The following is an 18858-nucleotide window of genomic DNA, read 5'->3' as shown; positions in this document are numbered from 1 at the left end:
TAATGTAAAACCTAATAAAAAGCAAATTAAGAATAACTGCTCTGCCTTACTAGGGAGAAAATAAAGATACACAGGATATTTTTCTCTTAAGTTTTCCTGTAAGAGTCTTTAAAAAATTGTTGATGGTAGCCAGAAAGGCCTGGGTTGGTTGGTTGTTTTTTTTATTAATTTTCTCTTCTCTCTTAGAAGAGAACAGGTATGATTGTGCTGATGTTTATTTTATGTTTTAGCCTGAGACCGAGCCGTCTCGCCGATTCTTTGTTGACCAGTGGGAGCTCTCCCTTAGCCTCCGCTCCTCCAACCGCCCTTCCTCACCCTCCTCCGACTCTCTCCGACAGGTAGCCCTCACCTGAGCACTCCAGGTGCACTCAGCTGCCTTTGCTTGCCCAGGACACCCCACGGGGCACGGCCAGGCTGGCACTGCTTCACCTGCAGGATCTCTGAGCTTATTCATGCCCAAATGAGAAGCCAGAGGTGGCCAGTGCCCGGCACAGCTCACCATAAATCAGTGTGAAACTAAATGTTTTTAACATTCGGTGTCCTTGAGAAGTGTGTGGTGCATCTCACACTCAAACCAGAGGGTTTGAGCACTGATGGTCCTTTTGGCTTTGCAGTGAAGCTTTCTGGTTTTGCTTGCTGCTTTCGTTGGAGTTTTTGGGCTAAACAACAGAATGCATATGTGGTTGATGGAGAGTGTGAAATAAAAACGTGCTTTGGCTTTTTGAAAAATCACTAAGGATTTGAGCTAGTTACAGTTGTCCTATGTAAACAGCAGGAACTTGATTTGACCTCAGCTGGAGCAGGTTCTTCACCTCCTTTTGAAAATGTTGAAATTTTTGAAAATGTTGCAGAACGTTGTATGTCTTGAAGACCATGGGAAGAAAGATAAAATGCTTCACTGAATACCCATAATTAAGCCAGATGTGATATGTAGGCAAAAAAGCAAAACAAATCAAATAAACACACAACCCCAAATGAAAAACCCAGCAAGTAAATTTTTCACACCAAATAGGCCAAGGTGCTGTGAGTTAATATTTAGCATATTTATTTTTTGAGCATGGAACTTCTTATGTTCTGGTAGAAATTTAAAGATCCTGAAGGATCTGCAGTTGAAGGTTTCAAATCAAAATTTGCTCAGGGGAAACCTGGTTCAGCTAAAAGGAAGTTTTTCCCCTGGAAATGCTTAATCTTTTCTTTTAAGAAAACTTAAAAAGCCTCAAAGGCTCTGATCATTCAGAGGAAATGGAAAACTCTTGGCCAAGTTGTTATGATTGCCAGTTAAAAATCAATGATGGAGAAAATTTTAGAAGTGAGCACCATTTTAAATGTAATATTTGACAAGCTATGTGTCATTGAAAAGCAACTCTGCTCATGTGCATGTAGAACCTGGAAACACATGGAACCTGTGAAACTCTGAAAGACAAATAATTTGTTATTTCTTGCATATAGAAATACTGCAAGTGCTCTACCTTTTGGAATGGAACCAGTAGACAGGTATAAATTCTTCCTGGGTAGAAATAAACCCTCCCCTCATTACTGTGACAAAGAGCTTAAGGAATTAGGATTGTAGTGACAGCAGCAGTAATCTCTAGCTGAGCACTCCATTTTCATAATCTTTTTTCCCAAAGAAGTACCCACTCTGTGGTGAATTTAGTTTTTGTGATACTTCCTGCTGTTCTCATGTCTGAACCTGTGAAGGTTTTAAACGTTCCTAAAAGGCTAATAACCACACATATTAAATTAGCTCTTAGTTGTGGGAAGTAACTACTGTGCTTCAAGCAAGTTCTACTATACAAGTAAAGGGGGTTTTAAGATACAACTTTCCTTTTGTTATTCTTGGCATTTCACACTTGCTAGAAGCTGAGTGGTTCTCTGATCGTGTATTAGCTAAGGATCCAGCCAGAAACATTCATAATGCTGCTTAGTCTGGAAAAGGGAAGTTGCTTGGCGTGCCCTTTGCTGCTCTGAGTCAAATCCGTGGCGTTTGCAGTGTGACTGAGCTAACATGGATGTAACCACCTCATTTTCTTAACCATGGAATTATTGCCAACGGTTGTGTTTCCTGTGAAAAACACTTCCTCCGCTCCTGCAGTGATTGAACTTGGCTTGCAGACACTCATTTGGTACCATCTAAGGTAACAGCCAACTTGCCCAGACTGCTGAAAATACCGCAGGGCTTTGAGATATCCAGAGTTAAGGAGTCAGTCTGTGCCCACGATGGAGAAAAGCCATGTCATAAAGCCGTGTTCAGGGTTGAACAAATACATGTTCCAGATGTGTGCAGGTGTGGCTTTAATGCATTGGATGAGGCTCTTCCATCTTTTTCCATATAAATCTTTGTATATTTTTAGCACTTAAAGAATTAATATTTTTGAATCACTGTGAGTTCTTCAGTTAAGGGCTTCTCCCTGCTCTGCAAATGCTCTGTAAATTAATTCTTTCCAGGTGCAAAGTATATAAATATACTGTTGTAAATCAGCATGTTGTGTTAGGCTTGGTAACATGCCTTCTAAAAGATCTTTGTTTCTGATGTCAATTTTACCTGCAGCCTAAGATCTTAAACTGTATTTAGCCTCATCTTTTAGAAGTGTCCATACTCAAGTTTCCAGGCACAAAATACCCCACAGGTGAAAACAAGATCTGTTCCCTTCATCATCATAGTATTTCTGGAACACTTAAAAAATGCAAAATTCAAGCCTTCCTGTCCATTCCTACAGGTGATCCTGGACTGTATTGGTGATTTCTGATGACACTGGCTTTGCTATTACTACTTGTCACTTTTTATTGTCCACTGTCTTGGCATGATTTGACCTCTCTGCACCTTTTCACCACCTAACCCTCTCATCATTCTAGCTTTTGTTTTTTTTTTTGATTTGACTCTTTTTTTTTCTTTTCTCACATCACTCTTGTTTTATTCAACCCATCTGGTAGAAGTACATAAAGATGTACACAGGCGGAGTGAGCTCATTGGCTGAGCAGATAGCCAATCAGCTTCAAAGGAAAGAGCAACCCAAAACCCTTCTAGACAAGAAGGAACTGGTAAGACGATGTGCCAGAGATGATGATGTGTGTTTGTGATTAGATGTCGTGTAGATCTCAAGTTTTGTGCGTGTCCAGTTGTTACACCGCTGACAGAACCTGTTGTAGCTTTGTGAGAGATTTTTGTTTCCCTTCCTCCATCCACCCTCACTCTTGTCCTCGTTTCCTTTGCCAAATATTTTAATCTAATGCCAGCGTCCAAAGATTGCTCAATTCATTATGCACAATGTGTTCATAACACTTTTGCACTGCTGCTCTCTGGAGGAGACACTGGTTTTGGTAATGTAGGTCTAATATTGCTATTTGAGGGTGCTCTAAAATGGTTTTGCCTTTCTTCATATGCCTCCTTAAGTCACTGATTTCAGGGTCATCATTATTAGTACTGGTGTCCACTTATCAACCCAGAACTTGTTTTACTCCTGATAGATGTAGGCATGGCATCCTAGGAGCCTTTTTCCTGGACAACAAGGTTAGTTTTTGGTGTCCTGGCTAAAACCTCGAGTTGTGTCTGAGAACCACAGCAGCATCCAGGTGCTCCCGTATCCACATAAACAACAAGAAAACCCAATCACGGTGTGTGATCTTGGTAAGGCTGGCCACACACCAACTCAGCCATGCCTGTTTGTGCCCAGGGCTCGCTCAAGAAGGAGTTCCCCCAGAACCTGGGAGGCAGCGACGTGTGTTACTTCTGCCGGAAGCGGGTCTATGTGATGGAGAGACTGAGCGCCGAGGGCAAGTTCTTCCACCGCAGCTGCTTCAAGTGCGAGTACTGTGCCACCACCCTGCGCCTGTCCTCCTACGCCTACGACATCGAGGATGGTAAGGGAGGGGCTCACCGGACTCTTCTCTGGCCTGGAAGAGCTTCTGGCACTTAGAAATTGGTTTTTTATAAGAGAGTGACAGACATGCACTCTCAAGCTGTTGGGGCTTCATGGATTTCCTTCATATGGCCAAGGTCATGGTGACAGCAGAACAGCCAAACTTACAAGAATTAATGCAACACTGTAATGATGCCTAGAGAGGATACCTGGGACAGAGGCTAGGCAGAGTTAAAAGAATAAAGGAGGTATTTATTAAATAAAGGAGGTATTTATTAAATAAAGGAGATATTTATTAAAAGGGCTTCAAAGAGTACACCTTGGGTAGTACAAGAGCCCAGCCGTGGCTCAAACCAAGATGGACTCTGAGTCATGAGTTTTCCCTCTTTTATAAGTTTTGGTCCATTTCCATATTGAGCTTAACTGTCCAATTACAGCTTCAAGTTATGAAGTCTCATCCTCCCAGATTGCTCTCCTCAGTTTGATGTTGTTTGTAATTTTTGGGCCTGAAGCTGCAATGGTGTCTTTGGTTCTCAGGCTGGAAAAGGATTGTTTTGTGTGACTGAACTGTGAGGAGAATTTGCTAACACTTTATATGAAGTTCAGAGTCACACACTAAGGCAGTACAGAATCTGAAAAATATGAAAGCTAAAACTTGAAGGCATCATTAACTACTAGAATGCAGGGAAACAAATAATAACTGGAGGCTTTAAAAAGCTTTACAGGCATTTGACAGCATTTAAATAAAACTCCTGTGTTTAATACCACTTAAGAGAGAATAACAAGTTGGAAAGAAATGTGGTCAGCTTGTTCTTCTTGAAGATACCACAACTGTCCAACTCTCTTATGTTTACTTTAGAGGTAATAAAATAAGAACTTCATCATCAGGGGCTGTGATAATAGGTCATTACAAGCTAAGTTCTGTTTATATTGAAAAAATGGAACATCAAAGTTGAATAGAGGTAAGTCAGTGTTGTTGCAGAAGTTACTGAAGATTCAGTAACTATTCATTTTCTGTATCTGATAGACTAGGGAGGAAAGAATATGATTACAAAACTTGCTGATGCCTCAGTTAAAAGCATCTAGCATGCTAAGAATTAAGGGAAGCTTTAGATATACCCTACAAGTCTAGACAGTATGGCAGCAGGTGAAATTCACTTTATCAACAAAATGTGCCTATTGAAAGTTATAATTTGAGATTATCCATCACCTGTGAAAAGTGGTCTCCTTGCAAGGGTAGCTATGTATTACAATCTTTGTTTGAGCAGTGATTTTCTGAAGAAAATGTACCAGAAAGTATTTCAGGTAAATGTTGATTCACATCAGCAGGTATGCATTTATTTTCTTACACAGCTGCCTATCTTTAATCCAATCTCAGTGGGAAAATAAGCTCAAAATGGTATAAAACTAGTGACAAGTAAAGTGCAATGGGTTCTATTTCAGACACGATAATGTAGAAAACAGAATAGCAGGAGAAAGTGTTAATACCAATAGTTTTCCCCACTGAGGCAAAGATGAAATAAATATTTTAAATTGATGACACAGGATGACACTCCAAGATATTCTATTGCAGATTGAAATTGATGGGTACCCACTCTGTGAACTAAGAAGAATCTTTTAGTATATACTAGGTAGAAAAATGGCTGTGGAAACACCATCTGGTTTAAGGGGCAAAAAGAACTAAAATTGTGTAATCAAAATGCATTATATAATGACTTTAAGTAATGGACTTGCTGGGTCGTGAAGAGTTGAGGAAACTTAGAATCATCAAACCAGACTCCCAGTAAGGAATAGAAACCCCTTTATTGCTTGGCAGGAAGGTCGGCAGACTTGGCATGCAAATTTAAAGGGGCCAGTGGTAATTTTGAAATCAACATATAAAAATAACGTCTTTGTCAAAAATCAGAGTTGGGGGAAAGCATTTTTTGAACACTGCTGTTATTTTGAGCACACACAAGTATCTGACTGTCTGTTAAGCAGTAACAGACTGAGCTCCTCTGTCAGCTGGATGGTCTGAAACAGTTTTTACCAGCAGATTTTTAGTGATTCCCTCTGCAAGCATGCAGTTATGGCCAGATAGCTCTCAGTGAAGCAAACACAAAGCTTATACCATTAATTCTGAAATATTACATGCCTAACATTTGTATGTGTGTGTAAGAAGCAGATGTGGCCAAACAGAAATCTGTGGTATCCTATCTACTGGAATGATTGTGAAAATGTAGCTTGTATTTCATTCTGGGTTTTCTTTGAAAGGAAAAAAACAAAACAGAGCTATACACACGCTGTTGCTGTTCATCTGGCTGTTTGGGCTGACAGGCTTTCTGCAGCTTTTTGCAGTCAGTGTCTGCTTTTAGGCTTCAGAGTCTGACAATTTTTATGTTAGAGCTTTTCAGTTGTTGCTCGTTTCAGACAATCTCAAAAAGCAGGTTTTGGTGAGAGTAAATATTAAGAAATACTTACTGAAGTCAAGATTTCTAGATAGAAAAGCTTGTCACTTTTCTATCACAAAGCATTTTGCAAATACCAACACAGAGAAACTATAGGAAGAGGCTGAGGTCAGAATATGTGTTGGGAATGCATTTGCAATGCTCTAGGAATGGAGCAGTGGAGAGTGCTATGGGCTGCAAATTCCAGGCAGGATACACTGACAAAGGTACAGTGGAAGATAATTATGAGGCATCAGTTTGCTGCTTTTATTAGTACCAGTAGTATTTGCATGATGGCATTGCTAATGCTGCTTTGTCTTCCTGACAGTGCTCAGATACCAGTGAAAAACCTCTCTAGACTTCTGGGCTGTTAGTAAAACCAGCAGCATCACAAAAGGTCTTATTTGTGAAAACGAATCATTGTCCTTTCTACAAGCAGCCACTGTGCATTTTGAGAGATGGTTCTTTGGGAGTTAACACTGTCCTCTCCCACTTTCCTCTGCTGGTTGTATTCATTCTTGCTTTTTCCAAAAGTGCTTCTGCCAGCTTTTCATGTGATGATTTCTTTGTTCCTCACACACTGCCGCATTGTTAGCATGTGATACCACACAAGCCTCACAGCTTTGCTTTGGTGTTTGATAGGATTTTAAACTAAATGGCTGTCAGGCACCCAATGGAAAGGAGGCTAGTTACAAGGGGAGAGAGCAGGGCTGCAGCTAAAACTTCAGCCAGTGTTTGCCTCTGCATATAGGGAAGAAATTAGAGAGAGCAACGGGAGTGGCAGCAGAAAATATGTTGCAATGAGATGGACAATTTATATTGTGCTAAATTCCTGTGTTCCTGTTGCTGATCACCATTTGTGTTTTATCTGCAGGTAAATTCTACTGTAAACCTCACTACTGTTACCGAGTCTCTGGTAATGCTCAGAGGAAGAGGCCAGCTGTGGGTCCTCTGTCAGGAAAGGTAACTCATTATTTTCATCTAACATGCTGTGTTAATAGATTTTAATTCTTAACATTGAGGAAGTGTGTGTGATGGTTTGGGTTTTTTTCAGAAAGTAGAAAACCTCCGAGTGCATTTAGTTGCTTTATATATCATGGAAGCTTGCAGTTTAATTAATCTTATTTAAAAACAATTCCTCTACTTAGTACTACTCTTTTCATGGTACTTATTATAAAATGATGTGCTGTCCTGTTCAAAACAGAATTTTGATTTGTTTTTCTTGTCAGCTGAAATGCTTTCTCGTTGTACGCCGAGACGAAGTGAATAATGTCACTAAATGAACCATGAATAATAACCAGTTCTGGTTTTGCTTTGTTTCTCCATGGTTTTACTTAAAATGAAACAAATTGTTTGCATATCCTTTGAAACATAAAGTTCTACCACTCTTGCAAAAGCTGTGAAGATCACACACCTTCATTTTAATTTCTGAGAGTCTACTGTGTGTTACAGGAACCTGCATGAAAAGACAGAACATTCCCTGTCCTATACTATCATAATAGAGGTATTTGTGCTGTAAATATAGGATGAAAAAACACTGTGTAATGCAGAAAAGTCCCTCAGCTTTTGTCATTATAGTCCAAGGCACCTAATTTTTCTCCTCAAGCCCCTTTTCAGTGTTTTTGCATACACTGAGCAAGCTACATGCTGGTTTCTTAAGTTCTGTTAACCTTGCAAACTGCTCTTCTCCCTTAAATTATATTTTCCCTTGTGCTAGCAGTGGTGCCTGTCCTTCTGCCTGGTTCTCAGGTTTTATTAGTACAAGCTGAAGCTGTACTCCTTTTTGGAAGGATAATGGATCCATCCCAATATGTGCCAAAAATAAAGACTAAAAATGGTACCTGTTTTATTTCCCAGAGGAGCAGACTTCAGGAATCTTACTGCTTTGACTTTCTTGGCTATCCAGCTTGTTTTTCAGAGCTTTAATAAAGCCTTAAATTGAGAAGGAACATGCTGCTTTTCCAGACCTTGCCTTATGTGGTGGTCATGGGATATCTCAATTCCTAACTCAGCATGTTTGGTATGATGCCTTGGGAAGGCTGAGCTGGAACAGAGACTGGACAGAGCTGGAGAATAAAGTAGAGATTTATTGGAAGGCCTCCAGGATACACCGTGAGCAGGACAGGGCCAAGGTGGACCAAGAATGGTCACAAAATGGACAAGTAGTCATGAAGTCTTGCATTTTTATAAGTTTTGGTTCATTTGCATCTTGGGGTTTAATTGTCCAATTCCAGCCCCAGGCTGTGAGGTCCCATCCTTCTTGTTCCTCCCTCCAGCCCAGCCTTGTTTGTGCTTTTGGGCCTGAGAGTTGTCCTTGGTGTGCAGCAGGAAAAGGATTTGTTTTGTGTCCCTGCTGTGTGCAGAGCTGAGTGACACTGACTGTGAGCTCAGAGCTGCACCCCTGGGCACCACAGAACCTGAAATACATGGAAGATAAAACTCAAAGCATGGAGTACACACAGCCATTTCAATTTTCACATGAATTTCCCTTTCCTTGTTCTTGCAGGACACCAAAGGAGCCGCGCAGGACGCCATGGCCAGCGACGGGAACGGACGGGCCAACAGCCTCCCCTCCTCAGCAGAGAGAGCCCCAGGTAGCTCCGCTTCCTTCTTGGGCAGGGTGGTGCAGTGCTCACTCAGCCTCGTGGGCAGAGTTAGGGTGGTGAGCCAGCGCCTGCACAGCACGCTCTCCTCCATGGGCCACCACCTAACCCAGAACCCTCTGGACTCCTTTTTCATGTGTCAGCTGCTGGCTTTTGGGGTTCCCTTTCTCTATGTCCAGTCAGAAGTTCTGGGGCAGATCCTAGGGGAGTTCTGTGGGCAGACCAGTGAGAATTGATGTGACCAGACTCGGAGCTGTGTAACTCCTTTGGTTGTTTTTTCTTTGCGGTGCCATGTGAATTTTTTGTGTGTGTTACGTGGAAATCACAATATATTATTTTGCACTGTGGCTTTGGGGCCTAGATGTTCTCGGTTCTTTCAAGGACGTTATTTGGAAGAATTCCAGGAAAACACAGATGCTCAGTTGAGGGTCTCCTCTGAGTCAGCCCTGTAATGTGTATGCAGCTCAATGTCAGTGAAATTAAAAGTTTTGCCGAAACACTGGAATAGCTCAAACTGGATTTCTGTGTTTTCCTGAATTCTGGGTGTGGTTTCTCCTTCTCCCAAGCTTCTCTTTATTGATCTGGTACTTGAATGGGGAAGATCTCATTATCTTTGGATTGTGTCTCCTTTGGAACTCTGGGTGTCTGACAGCTGATGGGATTGGATTCCTCAAACCCCTGGAATTTCGTGGTGTTGGCAGGTCATGGTGCATTTCCCTCTGCCAGCATCTGTGCTGCTCCTGCCCGTGGCTTTGGGAATGGGGTGGTGAATGCCTGTGTCTTATTACTGTGATGGAGTTTTCCCTTTTAACTTGAAATTCTAATTCCTTCTAACACCAAGAGAAGTGTCTGTGCTACAAATGCTCGTTTGCCCAGCCCCCAAGTGCTCGTTTTGTGATGTCAGAAAAAGGTAGAAATATTAATTTCTGGTATTTGTACCAGAAGACTGTGGATAAGCTAAATCAGCTGCTTTTAGAAAGGGAATGTACTTAGAGCAATACTTGGAGAAAAGAATATTTTCATAGTGCCAGTTGAGAAGACCTTAACAACACAGGAGCAGATAAAAATCATGGTATTCTTTGACTTATATTATTGTAGAATTGTTTCTAAGATTATAACTGAATGCAACCTAAAAGAAATTTATTCTTAGAGTGTTGATTCTTGGAGTGTAGTTACTTTCAAGATTTCTTCTTCTTTCATATGGCAAAAGGAAGAAAAGAGGAGGGAAGAATATTTGCAAAATGCTGTGGACAGATGAGTGAGCTACAGCATTTTTTGCATAACTGAATAGATTTAAAACTGCTTTCTCTGAAAGTGAAAAAACTTTATTTTTCTGTAGCTTGGAGCATATTCTTAAAGATGAATAAAAAAAAATATTTATTGATGCACAGGGCAACTGATGTGAACCTAAAGGGGTTTTGTGGAGTGAAGCTGTAGGTGATGAGAATTGGAAGGAGGAGATTTTAATTACATTTATCAATTAGTTTATGGCTAACTGTGAGCAAACAGTAGGGCATAGTTTGTGATAAACTTCTATAAATCTGATAAAAATCACTATAAATCAGATATCTCCTTCTGTAGTGGTGGCACAATCCTGTAGCAGCACTAAAGGAGTAAGGTGGAACAGACACCATTTTGTCTAATGGCAAAACTTGAAATCTAGGGCTCCTTCTGTTTGCCTTCTGCTTTTTTAAAGCAGTGTGTAACTGTAGCATAATGTTTAGAGCTTTCAGGACCTTTTAAAGCTTTGCCCCTTGCAGTGCCCAAAGTGCATTAGGACTTGCTCAGCTCAGCTGGGTCACCTTTCAGGCAGGGGGTTTGTTGTATGTGCATGGCAGAAGGACATTCAGTGGTAGGAGAGGTGAGCAGTGCCTCTGTTGTGCTAAAAAAATACCATTAGTGGCTGAATTTCCTTTCCTTTGTGCAGTATGATTTGCTTAAATCTTGGAACTACTGATTTAGCAATGGTTAAGAAGCAAGAGGAAGCTAAATGGAATGTACTTGAAAAACAAGTTACCTTCAGCTCCCATTCCAGCTAGGTCTGGGAACCTGTGATGGGTTTTACAGTTATTTATGGTTTGAAAAAACAAACCTTTTTGTACTACCAAGATTACCTATACATTGGAAGAACACTGTATTATTCCTAAATAATCAAAAGGAATCTGTAAGGTTACATCTCAGTGTAACTGCTGAATTTAAATCATTTGTCTATTTGCTTTCTTGCAAGCTTTCACTGTAGACTAGACAAATACCTGTGTGAGATGAAGACAGAGGTAGAGCTCTGTTTCCTGATCTCCACTTCATCCATCTGGCCACTCACCTAGTACAGGTCACACCTCTGAAAGTGCTTTACTTCCTTTAAGGCAAGACCACCAAATGGAATTTGGCAATAGCAATTTCAGGCCCTGAGGTCTGAGCTAATTCTCAGCAGTGAGGTAGATCTTGGTGCAGAGTTAGTTGCCTCTAAAAGGATTAAGACAAAGCAGGAAAGTGTGTAACATGCTCAGGTTTCATATTTGGTGGAGGTGTAAAGATAGTTTAGAGGACAAAGGTGTACAACACTAACATCCACTGTGGAATGTATAAAAAGGGAGCCATTTTTAAACTTTATACCTGAGAGAGAAATTCAGCCCTGAGTTACCAAAAGTGCTGCTTTCAGGGAGCTTTATGCTCCTGCAAGGTGATGATGATCATGATGCTCATGTTGGTCACCTCCTTTTTATTAGTTGTCATGAAATCCCAAATGGATGTAAATTGCATGGGTTTTCTCCCTGTATTCACTGTTCCCTTTGCTGTACCACCAAACCCTTTTTTAGCCAGCTTAATGCTTAAAATATATTCAACCACTAAACAGCCTTCAGGAGGTTTAGCCAGGTGAGGTGAGATAGTGACCATCTCTTGTGCTGTCACTAACCTGTTTGGCATGGATTAACTTTGCTAAAGGTGTCAGTCCCTGCCTGGGTGGCCACAGTCCTGGTTGGCATTTAGTGAGTTCTGGGTGTCCGTTGCACATTGATGGTTGCAGGGCACAGTCTGTGATCAGCACGTTGAGGTTTGTTCAGCTGTCAGCTGGAATCGCCCTTCTTTGGGAGGGATTTGCAGAGAGCCCGTGCGGCTTCTGCCCTGCTGCTCACAGGGGGAGTTATGGCCAAAGTGGCTTCTGGAAGCCTTCAGGGTGGGGAGTGGCAACAAGCTTTGGGGAGTGGCAACAAGCTTTTGGGGAGTGGCAACAAGCTTTTGGGGAGTGGCTGCCATTCTCTCTGGGAAAAGGGAGTTGGGGGCAGCTCTCACTGTGCTTTTGGTCCCTCTGAACTGTGGCATGCTTGTAGATTCTGTAACTTTCTCTGTACCTTGTCTGTTTTTCTCTATCTTCTGCATTTGCCTTTGTGCCAAAACGCTGCTGTTGCCAAGGAAAAAAACAACAAACAAGCGAACAAAAAACTTTTGCTTTTCAACTGTCTCTCCCTTTGATAATCTGTAACTGCTGTGTCTTGGATTTTTTTTTTTTTAATATTATTTACAGTACTTTATATGGTTTTAATGTGCTTTTAATGCAAATGCTGTTCTTCTGTTTGTTCTAAAGGTCTGTAAGAATATTTCTGAATTTTCAGCTCTTTCTTGACAGATGGACTTGGAACAGTCTTTACCCCTAATCAGCTTTATGATGTGCTCCTTGGGGCGATGTTAGCCAGCAATGTTTTGTTGTAAAATATTTCCCATTTCAGGCTCATGTTTTCACAACAATGCATTTCTGTCCCTATCAGCAATAGGAAGTTCATAAAGGAAAGACTGCCTAGGGAAACTCATACTTGTGCAGCAATAAAAGGCAAGTCAGGAGATCTTTTGCTTAAGTTACTTGACCTGTGAAAGATTAAGAAATTAAATATAAGTGATAGTATGAGAAACTGAACAATGCAATACAAAGTAGAGGTACTAGGACTTTTGCTTAAATATCACATAAATATGGAGTGTATATGATATAGGTATACAATCTGAAAAGTTAAAATCCTCTTATGGATGTGCCTTAAGTGTTTTCAGGGAGAAATATTCAGAGCAAAGCCCTTCAGAGCAGACCCTTAAACAAGAACTGTTGTATATAACAAGCAGTATACATGAGGAAGTTCTTTTGCTGACCTGGAAAGTGAGGAAAGAGTGGCTATTTCCTCTAAAGGGCAAGTGCTTTAAAGTAAATTATCTGAGCCACATTTTTGGAAAAGGATCTTAAGTGTCTCTACAAATATAAGAAATACTTCTAATGCATCCAATATTATTTGCACACAATTCAATTTTGTGTCTGAAAAAAAAATGCAAATATGTATTTCTGTTTAGGAATAAGCCTCTTGTCCATAAACATTGCCTCTATTGTTCAGCAGCATTGCCTCTTCACCGTTCTGCATACATTGAACACGCCTCACTTGTGAAAATGATTTAGCTCAAAGCAATACTGTTTGCTGTGCAAACAAATGTCTCAATGAAATCCTCTACTTGGTCACTTCTTTCCATTATTATTCACCTTTGGGTTTTGTTCCTGTTTTAATTTGGTCTAGTTTAAACATTAAATTACAGAAGATAACAGCAAACAAATTCTGAGACATGTCGTGCCTTCATTTTAAACCACCTAACGTTTACAAATAAGCTTTTTTCCCTGCCAAAAATTAAAAAAGAAAAAGGAAAACTTTAATATTTCAGGATGAAAGCTGTTTCCTCTGCCAGCATGCCTATTGTCTGTCCTGTTTGGAGGAGCCATGGTGGTGTGTTAACAGGACATGGCACATTGATACTCAACCCTTTTTTGGGGTATCCTACAACTGCAGAGAGATCTGATGGAAGATTGACCCCTCTCTGGAACATTTACAATACAAACTTAAAAACCAGCCCCTGTATTTTTGGAAGCTATGGGGAGTTCATGGGTTGCCTAATTAGAGCCAGAGTTCAGTTCCCAGTGAATCATCTCTCAAAACCAAGCCAGGAATCTGTTAGGATAAGTGCTTGACTGTTCCCAGTCCATCATGTTCCGTTTCAGTGTTCTTATCAGGATTTGGGTGGCTTTGGCACAAAGGAAAGGAGAATGCTAAAGGGTTGGTAATTTCAAGCTCAGAAATTTTGGAAAGGAATAAGCATTCTGGGGAGGTTATTTGTCCTTAAAGAGCAGGAGATGCAGCTGACCTGATGCAGTTTCACTGAAAAAAATCCTGAAAAACATTTTGAGGACCTAGAAGTCCTCAAGATACAAATAACAATGTGCTGGGCTTGTGCTCATGGCTGGATCCTGCTAAGAACACTTTCTCTTGGGAGTTACTGGGCTCCCAACTCCTCCTCCTCTCTCCAGCTTTCAGACCTGTAGACTTGTGCCACTGGAATATTTGGTTTTTTGTATGTGTATATTCTGAAGGGTGATATGAATTTTTCTGGGCACTTTAAGAGCTTCATTGAATGTTTTTGTGTCTTGGAAAAATAGCATTAAGTTTGTGTGGAAGAGTTGGAATTTTTTTTTCTTAATTGCAGAATTAAAATGTCTAGTGTTGTTTTTTGAAAAGTGGAATCAGAGTAATAATATTTTGAGATGGTTTCCCTCAGAGAAAAGGAGGGATTGTGCATAAAATAAGTTCAGTGACAGATAATGTTCAAGTGAGACGATTTAGTGCTCAGAAAGGCTTCATGTCTCCACTGTTTAGTCCCTTTGAAGACTTTGATTTATACAGTTGATTTTTAACCTGTTTTTGTTTTGGATGTGTGTGTCTCTGAATTATGTAACACGTGGTTTCCCTGTTGCTGTGAAATTGAGATTTTTTTTTTTTTGTTCAACTGTGTGAAAATGATCAAGGGAATAAATTCCAAACAAACTTCAGGTTTCTGAGTTTTTCTTTGTCCTCCCCCTTGTCCCTCCACTGGTTCCAGGTGAGGGAATGCAGAATTGGAATGAATAGATCTAGCAAGCTCAAATACAGCAACCATTTGGGGAGCTCCGAAGTCACTGCAAAGTCCTACTTCTCAGGCTCTTTCTGTATTGTGGTGGGTTTTTTTTTTGTTTTTTTTTTTTTAATTTTGCTGTTGTGGTTTGCTCAGAGTGCAGGGTACAGACAGCATGACCTGCTGAGGGCCTCCTTGCTAGATACTCTGCTGCCTTGGCAAAGCTGGCTTTGGATAGATGTGCTCTCAGCATTGTGGCTTCTCACAGAGTTTGGTGTCTTTAGGAGACTGTTTTGGGTGGCTTTGCTGCAGGTAAAGGTTTTGTCATGCTCTGTAAACCAGGCAGTCACAGCCATGGGGGAGCAGGGACACTTGGTGTGACAGGTAAGAGCCTGCACAGGCTCTGGTTGCTCTGCTTGGTGTCCATCTGCTCTGGTGGTGGGATGTTCTGGTGTGAGGAAAAGGCAGATAATGAGTGAATACTGAGCTTTGTAGCCAAATCCTGTCTCACATGTTCTGGCTGGGCTGTTTTCTTTTCTGAGGAGAGCTGCACACAAGGAGGTGACCTGCCTTCCTTAAGAGCCTGAAGAGTTTATTCTGTGATGTTCTCACCATGGATTGTAGTTCTGAGCTGCATTTTCAAAAATACGAGTTACTCTACATTAGGGACTTGTTCTCTATTTTTTCCTCACCTGCTTTTCCTCCTTCTTACTGCACCATCCACAGCTAAAAGCTTCTTACAGCAGATGGCTTTTGAAAGTTCAGTTGTGAACAATATTTGGCCAGAGTAATGACATTTAAATGGCAGGTCACAACCACAAACCAGTTGTGTTATATGTAAAATTTCCTTCTTCGGAGAGAGGGAATTGCTTTATCCCTTTGAATTTTCTGTAGTTTTTCATTCCTGTGTTAAGCAGTGGCAGTTTTGAGGTTAAGATGTGCCTTCAGTTCTGAGAAGGAGCCATGAGCAATGTGAAACTTCATGTGCTGGTGCATGAACTAGAAATGTCATTTTGATGTGCCACTCCACTGTTCTGTAGCAGGAAAGCTGCTGACCCTGCACCTACATAGATGCTCTCCAGAAATCAAATGTTTGCTTCATGAATTCAGAAGAAAAAAAAAAAAAATAAAGGAGTGCATTTCTAGAGATCACTCCCATCAGAATAGAAATCAGAATTCCTTGCTGTACCAATGTAGGAAGCCGTGTAAAACTTGGAGTAACCAAGTTGAAGCAGTGGTAGGAGGGACAACCCTCACCTTAATTCTCTTTCCAGTCTACACTGATACCTCCCACTTTCTGTGCCTCTGGTTCTTCTCTAGTGTCATGACTTCTGTAACAGGGATGAAAAGTGTAAGGAGGTACTTCTAAAATAATGAGTGAATAAAAATTAAAACAAGGGAGTTATAATTTTACCACTTGCTTGTGATCAACAGCATAATTTATTAAGATATGTAGTTGATGTATCTTAAAATGCAAGAAATAAGGGGAGAACACCAAATTTAAAAAGTAAACAAACAAAAACAACCAACCAACCAAACAAAAAGCCCCAAAACAAAACAGAACCCAAACCAAAAATAACAAAATGAAAAGGCGCAAAACCAAAACAAACAGAAATAATATCAAGGGAAGGAGCAGATAATCCAGAGTCAACATCAAAGCAATTCTCCTGCTTCTTTGATGTGTATTAATGAAGGAAGGTGAATTAGTTGCTGAGCTGATGCTGATGATGTAGAGTTTAGTTTGGGTTTTCCAGACAAAACTGGGCAGATGCTCTTTAAGGATGAGATGGCACTTCTGCACCCTGTTCAGTTGCTTACATCTCCTCTCAAAAATGTATGTTTAGTCTGACGTTTCTCATGTTTGCTGTCATCCCACAAGGCTGTGTTTGCTTTTTTAGGAAAATTTCATAATCCCCCTTTCTGCTCTTACAGACGTTTATCTGATGGCTTGAGGGTAGAAGTGTTTAAAAATAGGATTTCTTTTACCCAAGAGATGTTTTGAATACTTCCAGGCTGATGTGAAAACACATCAGAAGTGATGTGTAAACTATTTTTAATCAGTAATAAGTCTTTTGGAAAATTTCTTCATGGAACTGTGTCAGATTTTTAATATAACTATCTACATATATAATATAAAACTAAGAAATTTCTTAGTTTTAAGAAAACTTTACACTAAGGTGTGAAGCTCTGGATTGCTTGGAATATTCGACTGCTTTTTAAAATTTATATGTGGTATAAATGTAAATAATAGAAAAGTATTAAACAAAATGGGGGAGCAGATGTTGAACCTTTTTGGAGTATGTGGATCTTTTACTGGTGGCAAGTATTGCCCTCTATATTTTCCTGTAACTGCCAGCCTAAGATTTCAGCCTGTTCCATATTGCACTTGATAATCTTGACATAAGTGGTAGAAATTAGGTAAAGACATGCTTAATATCTAAATATATTCTGAGAGCCAGTGATTATGGAAATCTGGAGGACATTGCCTCAGAAGAGATAGAGTGGTTATTAGCTCAGTAGTTGGAAGAAGGCAGCTGTTCACAGTTGGTGTTTTGAATCTGATCACAAATCGAACAGGAATCTGAAAATATTACATTCCACATTTTTATTACGCATGATAAAATTTCAGGTTTCTGATGGGTTGTTCTTTAATGATCAAAATATAGTCCATTATCCCATGTGGAACTAGAGGTGCCAGTTTCTATAAAAAATAAGCAAAATTTGTACTGAAAGATTCATAGAATGAATTGTAGAATGGTTTGGGTTGGAAGAGACCTTAAAGATCCTTCAGTTTTAACCCCTTGCCCTTGACAGGGACACTTTCCAATGGGCCAAAGTGTTGTGTAGTAGATCAGGTAGCAGAGATTTTCTCTGTAAGGACATAAAAGGAGTCATTTTTGTTTGGATCATAACTGGATAATCAGTCTTAAATATTAATTTCTAAGTTACTTAACAAAAATAAAAAGAATACATCACTCAAAAAAATGGGAAACCTCGTTAACCAAGGTTGTGATGATTCTAAAAATCTAGTGTGGCCTTTTCTTTTTTTTTTTTTCTTTTCTCCCTGCCAGTCCCTGGACATGCCTCATCCCAGGTGGTTCTTTGAGGTACCACACCTTGAATAGCTTTCAGAACTAATTTTATGCCTGGAAAATAATGTTATTTTATCCTCTTCAGCCTTCCCACACGCAGCATCTTTCAGAGAATGGAAATGAGGCCAGGCAACATATGATAGAGCTGATCAAAATATCAGGGGAAGCTCTGACTCCTCAGATGATACCAGCAAAATGGAGAATGATTGGTAATAGGTTACTGACTTAACAGTGCTCCTGAGTGATTAACAGGCTTAAAATCCCTACATAATTTACATTGTATCTCTAGTGCTGGAGACCAGTTTGGGCAGCAGTGAATTCTGTACAAAGATTTTCCTGCCAGAAGAGATGTAATAAGGAATATTGAGTTTAGCAGTGTTCCCTGGGGCTTAGATGAGGTGACCTAATACCTCCTTTCCCCTGATTCTCTTCTCCACCCACCAGTGACAACACTGGCCACTTTCCAGGAGTCAGAAATAGCCATACTCCTGGATTATTCTATACCTCTGCTGTAAGGAAAGCAGATTTTCTATATTGTTAAACCATGTACTGAACTCCTAACCTTCATCACCTTCAATTATGCATAATTCATCTGCATATGGGGAAAACTATTCCTCAAACATAACTTACTCTGTGAGTTAGATGAATTTCTATTTGTTTCCAAGACGTAAATATAAATTACAGATGACCTTGATCTTAAACTTGCTAATTATATTCACTTCTGGTTGCTTCCACTCAAACCAGGGAAAGGTCAGATCAATGCAGTTGCCAGGTGTTTCTGAGCTCAGCCCTACTGATGCACAAGCAACTGTTTTATCAGTGTCTGTTTTGGGAATTCTAGAAATCTCTTTTAACCAAAATAATGGGAGTGGGGCAAAATATTGCAACACTCATAAGACAAATATGTGAGCTTTCAATTTCATTCAATAGTCAGGCCTATTAATTTTCCCTATTATGAAGAGAATGAGCT

General features: G+C 40.2%; 1 protein-coding gene across 11 annotated transcripts in view; it reads left to right on the top strand.

Moving 5' to 3' along the window:
- The window catches only part of MICAL3 (microtubule associated monooxygenase, calponin and LIM domain containing 3), a 101210-nt gene that overhangs the window by 29582 nt on the left and 52770 nt on the right, over positions 1-18858 (top strand). For 8 of the 11 annotated variants that reach the window (XM_083858651.1, XM_083858649.1, XM_083858650.1 and 5 more), the window contains exons 19-23: positions 231-338; positions 2932-3039; positions 3672-3858; positions 7158-7246; positions 8790-8877. In XM_083858651.1, coding sequence (XP_083714777.1) covers positions 231-338; positions 2932-3039; positions 3672-3858; positions 7158-7246; positions 8790-8877 — 580 coding nt within the window. The remainder of the gene's footprint in view (positions 1-230; positions 339-2931; positions 3040-3671; positions 3859-7157; positions 7247-8789; positions 8878-18858) is intronic. The other 3 variants (XM_083858644.1, XM_083858653.1, XM_083858652.1) reach the window with 1 other exon arrangement.

Source organism: Zosterops lateralis (assembly GCF_965231275.1).
Source record: "Zosterops lateralis genome assembly, chromosome: 4".
Taxonomy (NCBI): Eukaryota; Metazoa; Chordata; class Aves; order Passeriformes; family Zosteropidae; genus Zosterops; species Zosterops lateralis.
The sequence above is the reverse complement of the archived record's forward strand: the minus strand, read 5'-3'. Positions and strand labels throughout refer to the sequence as shown.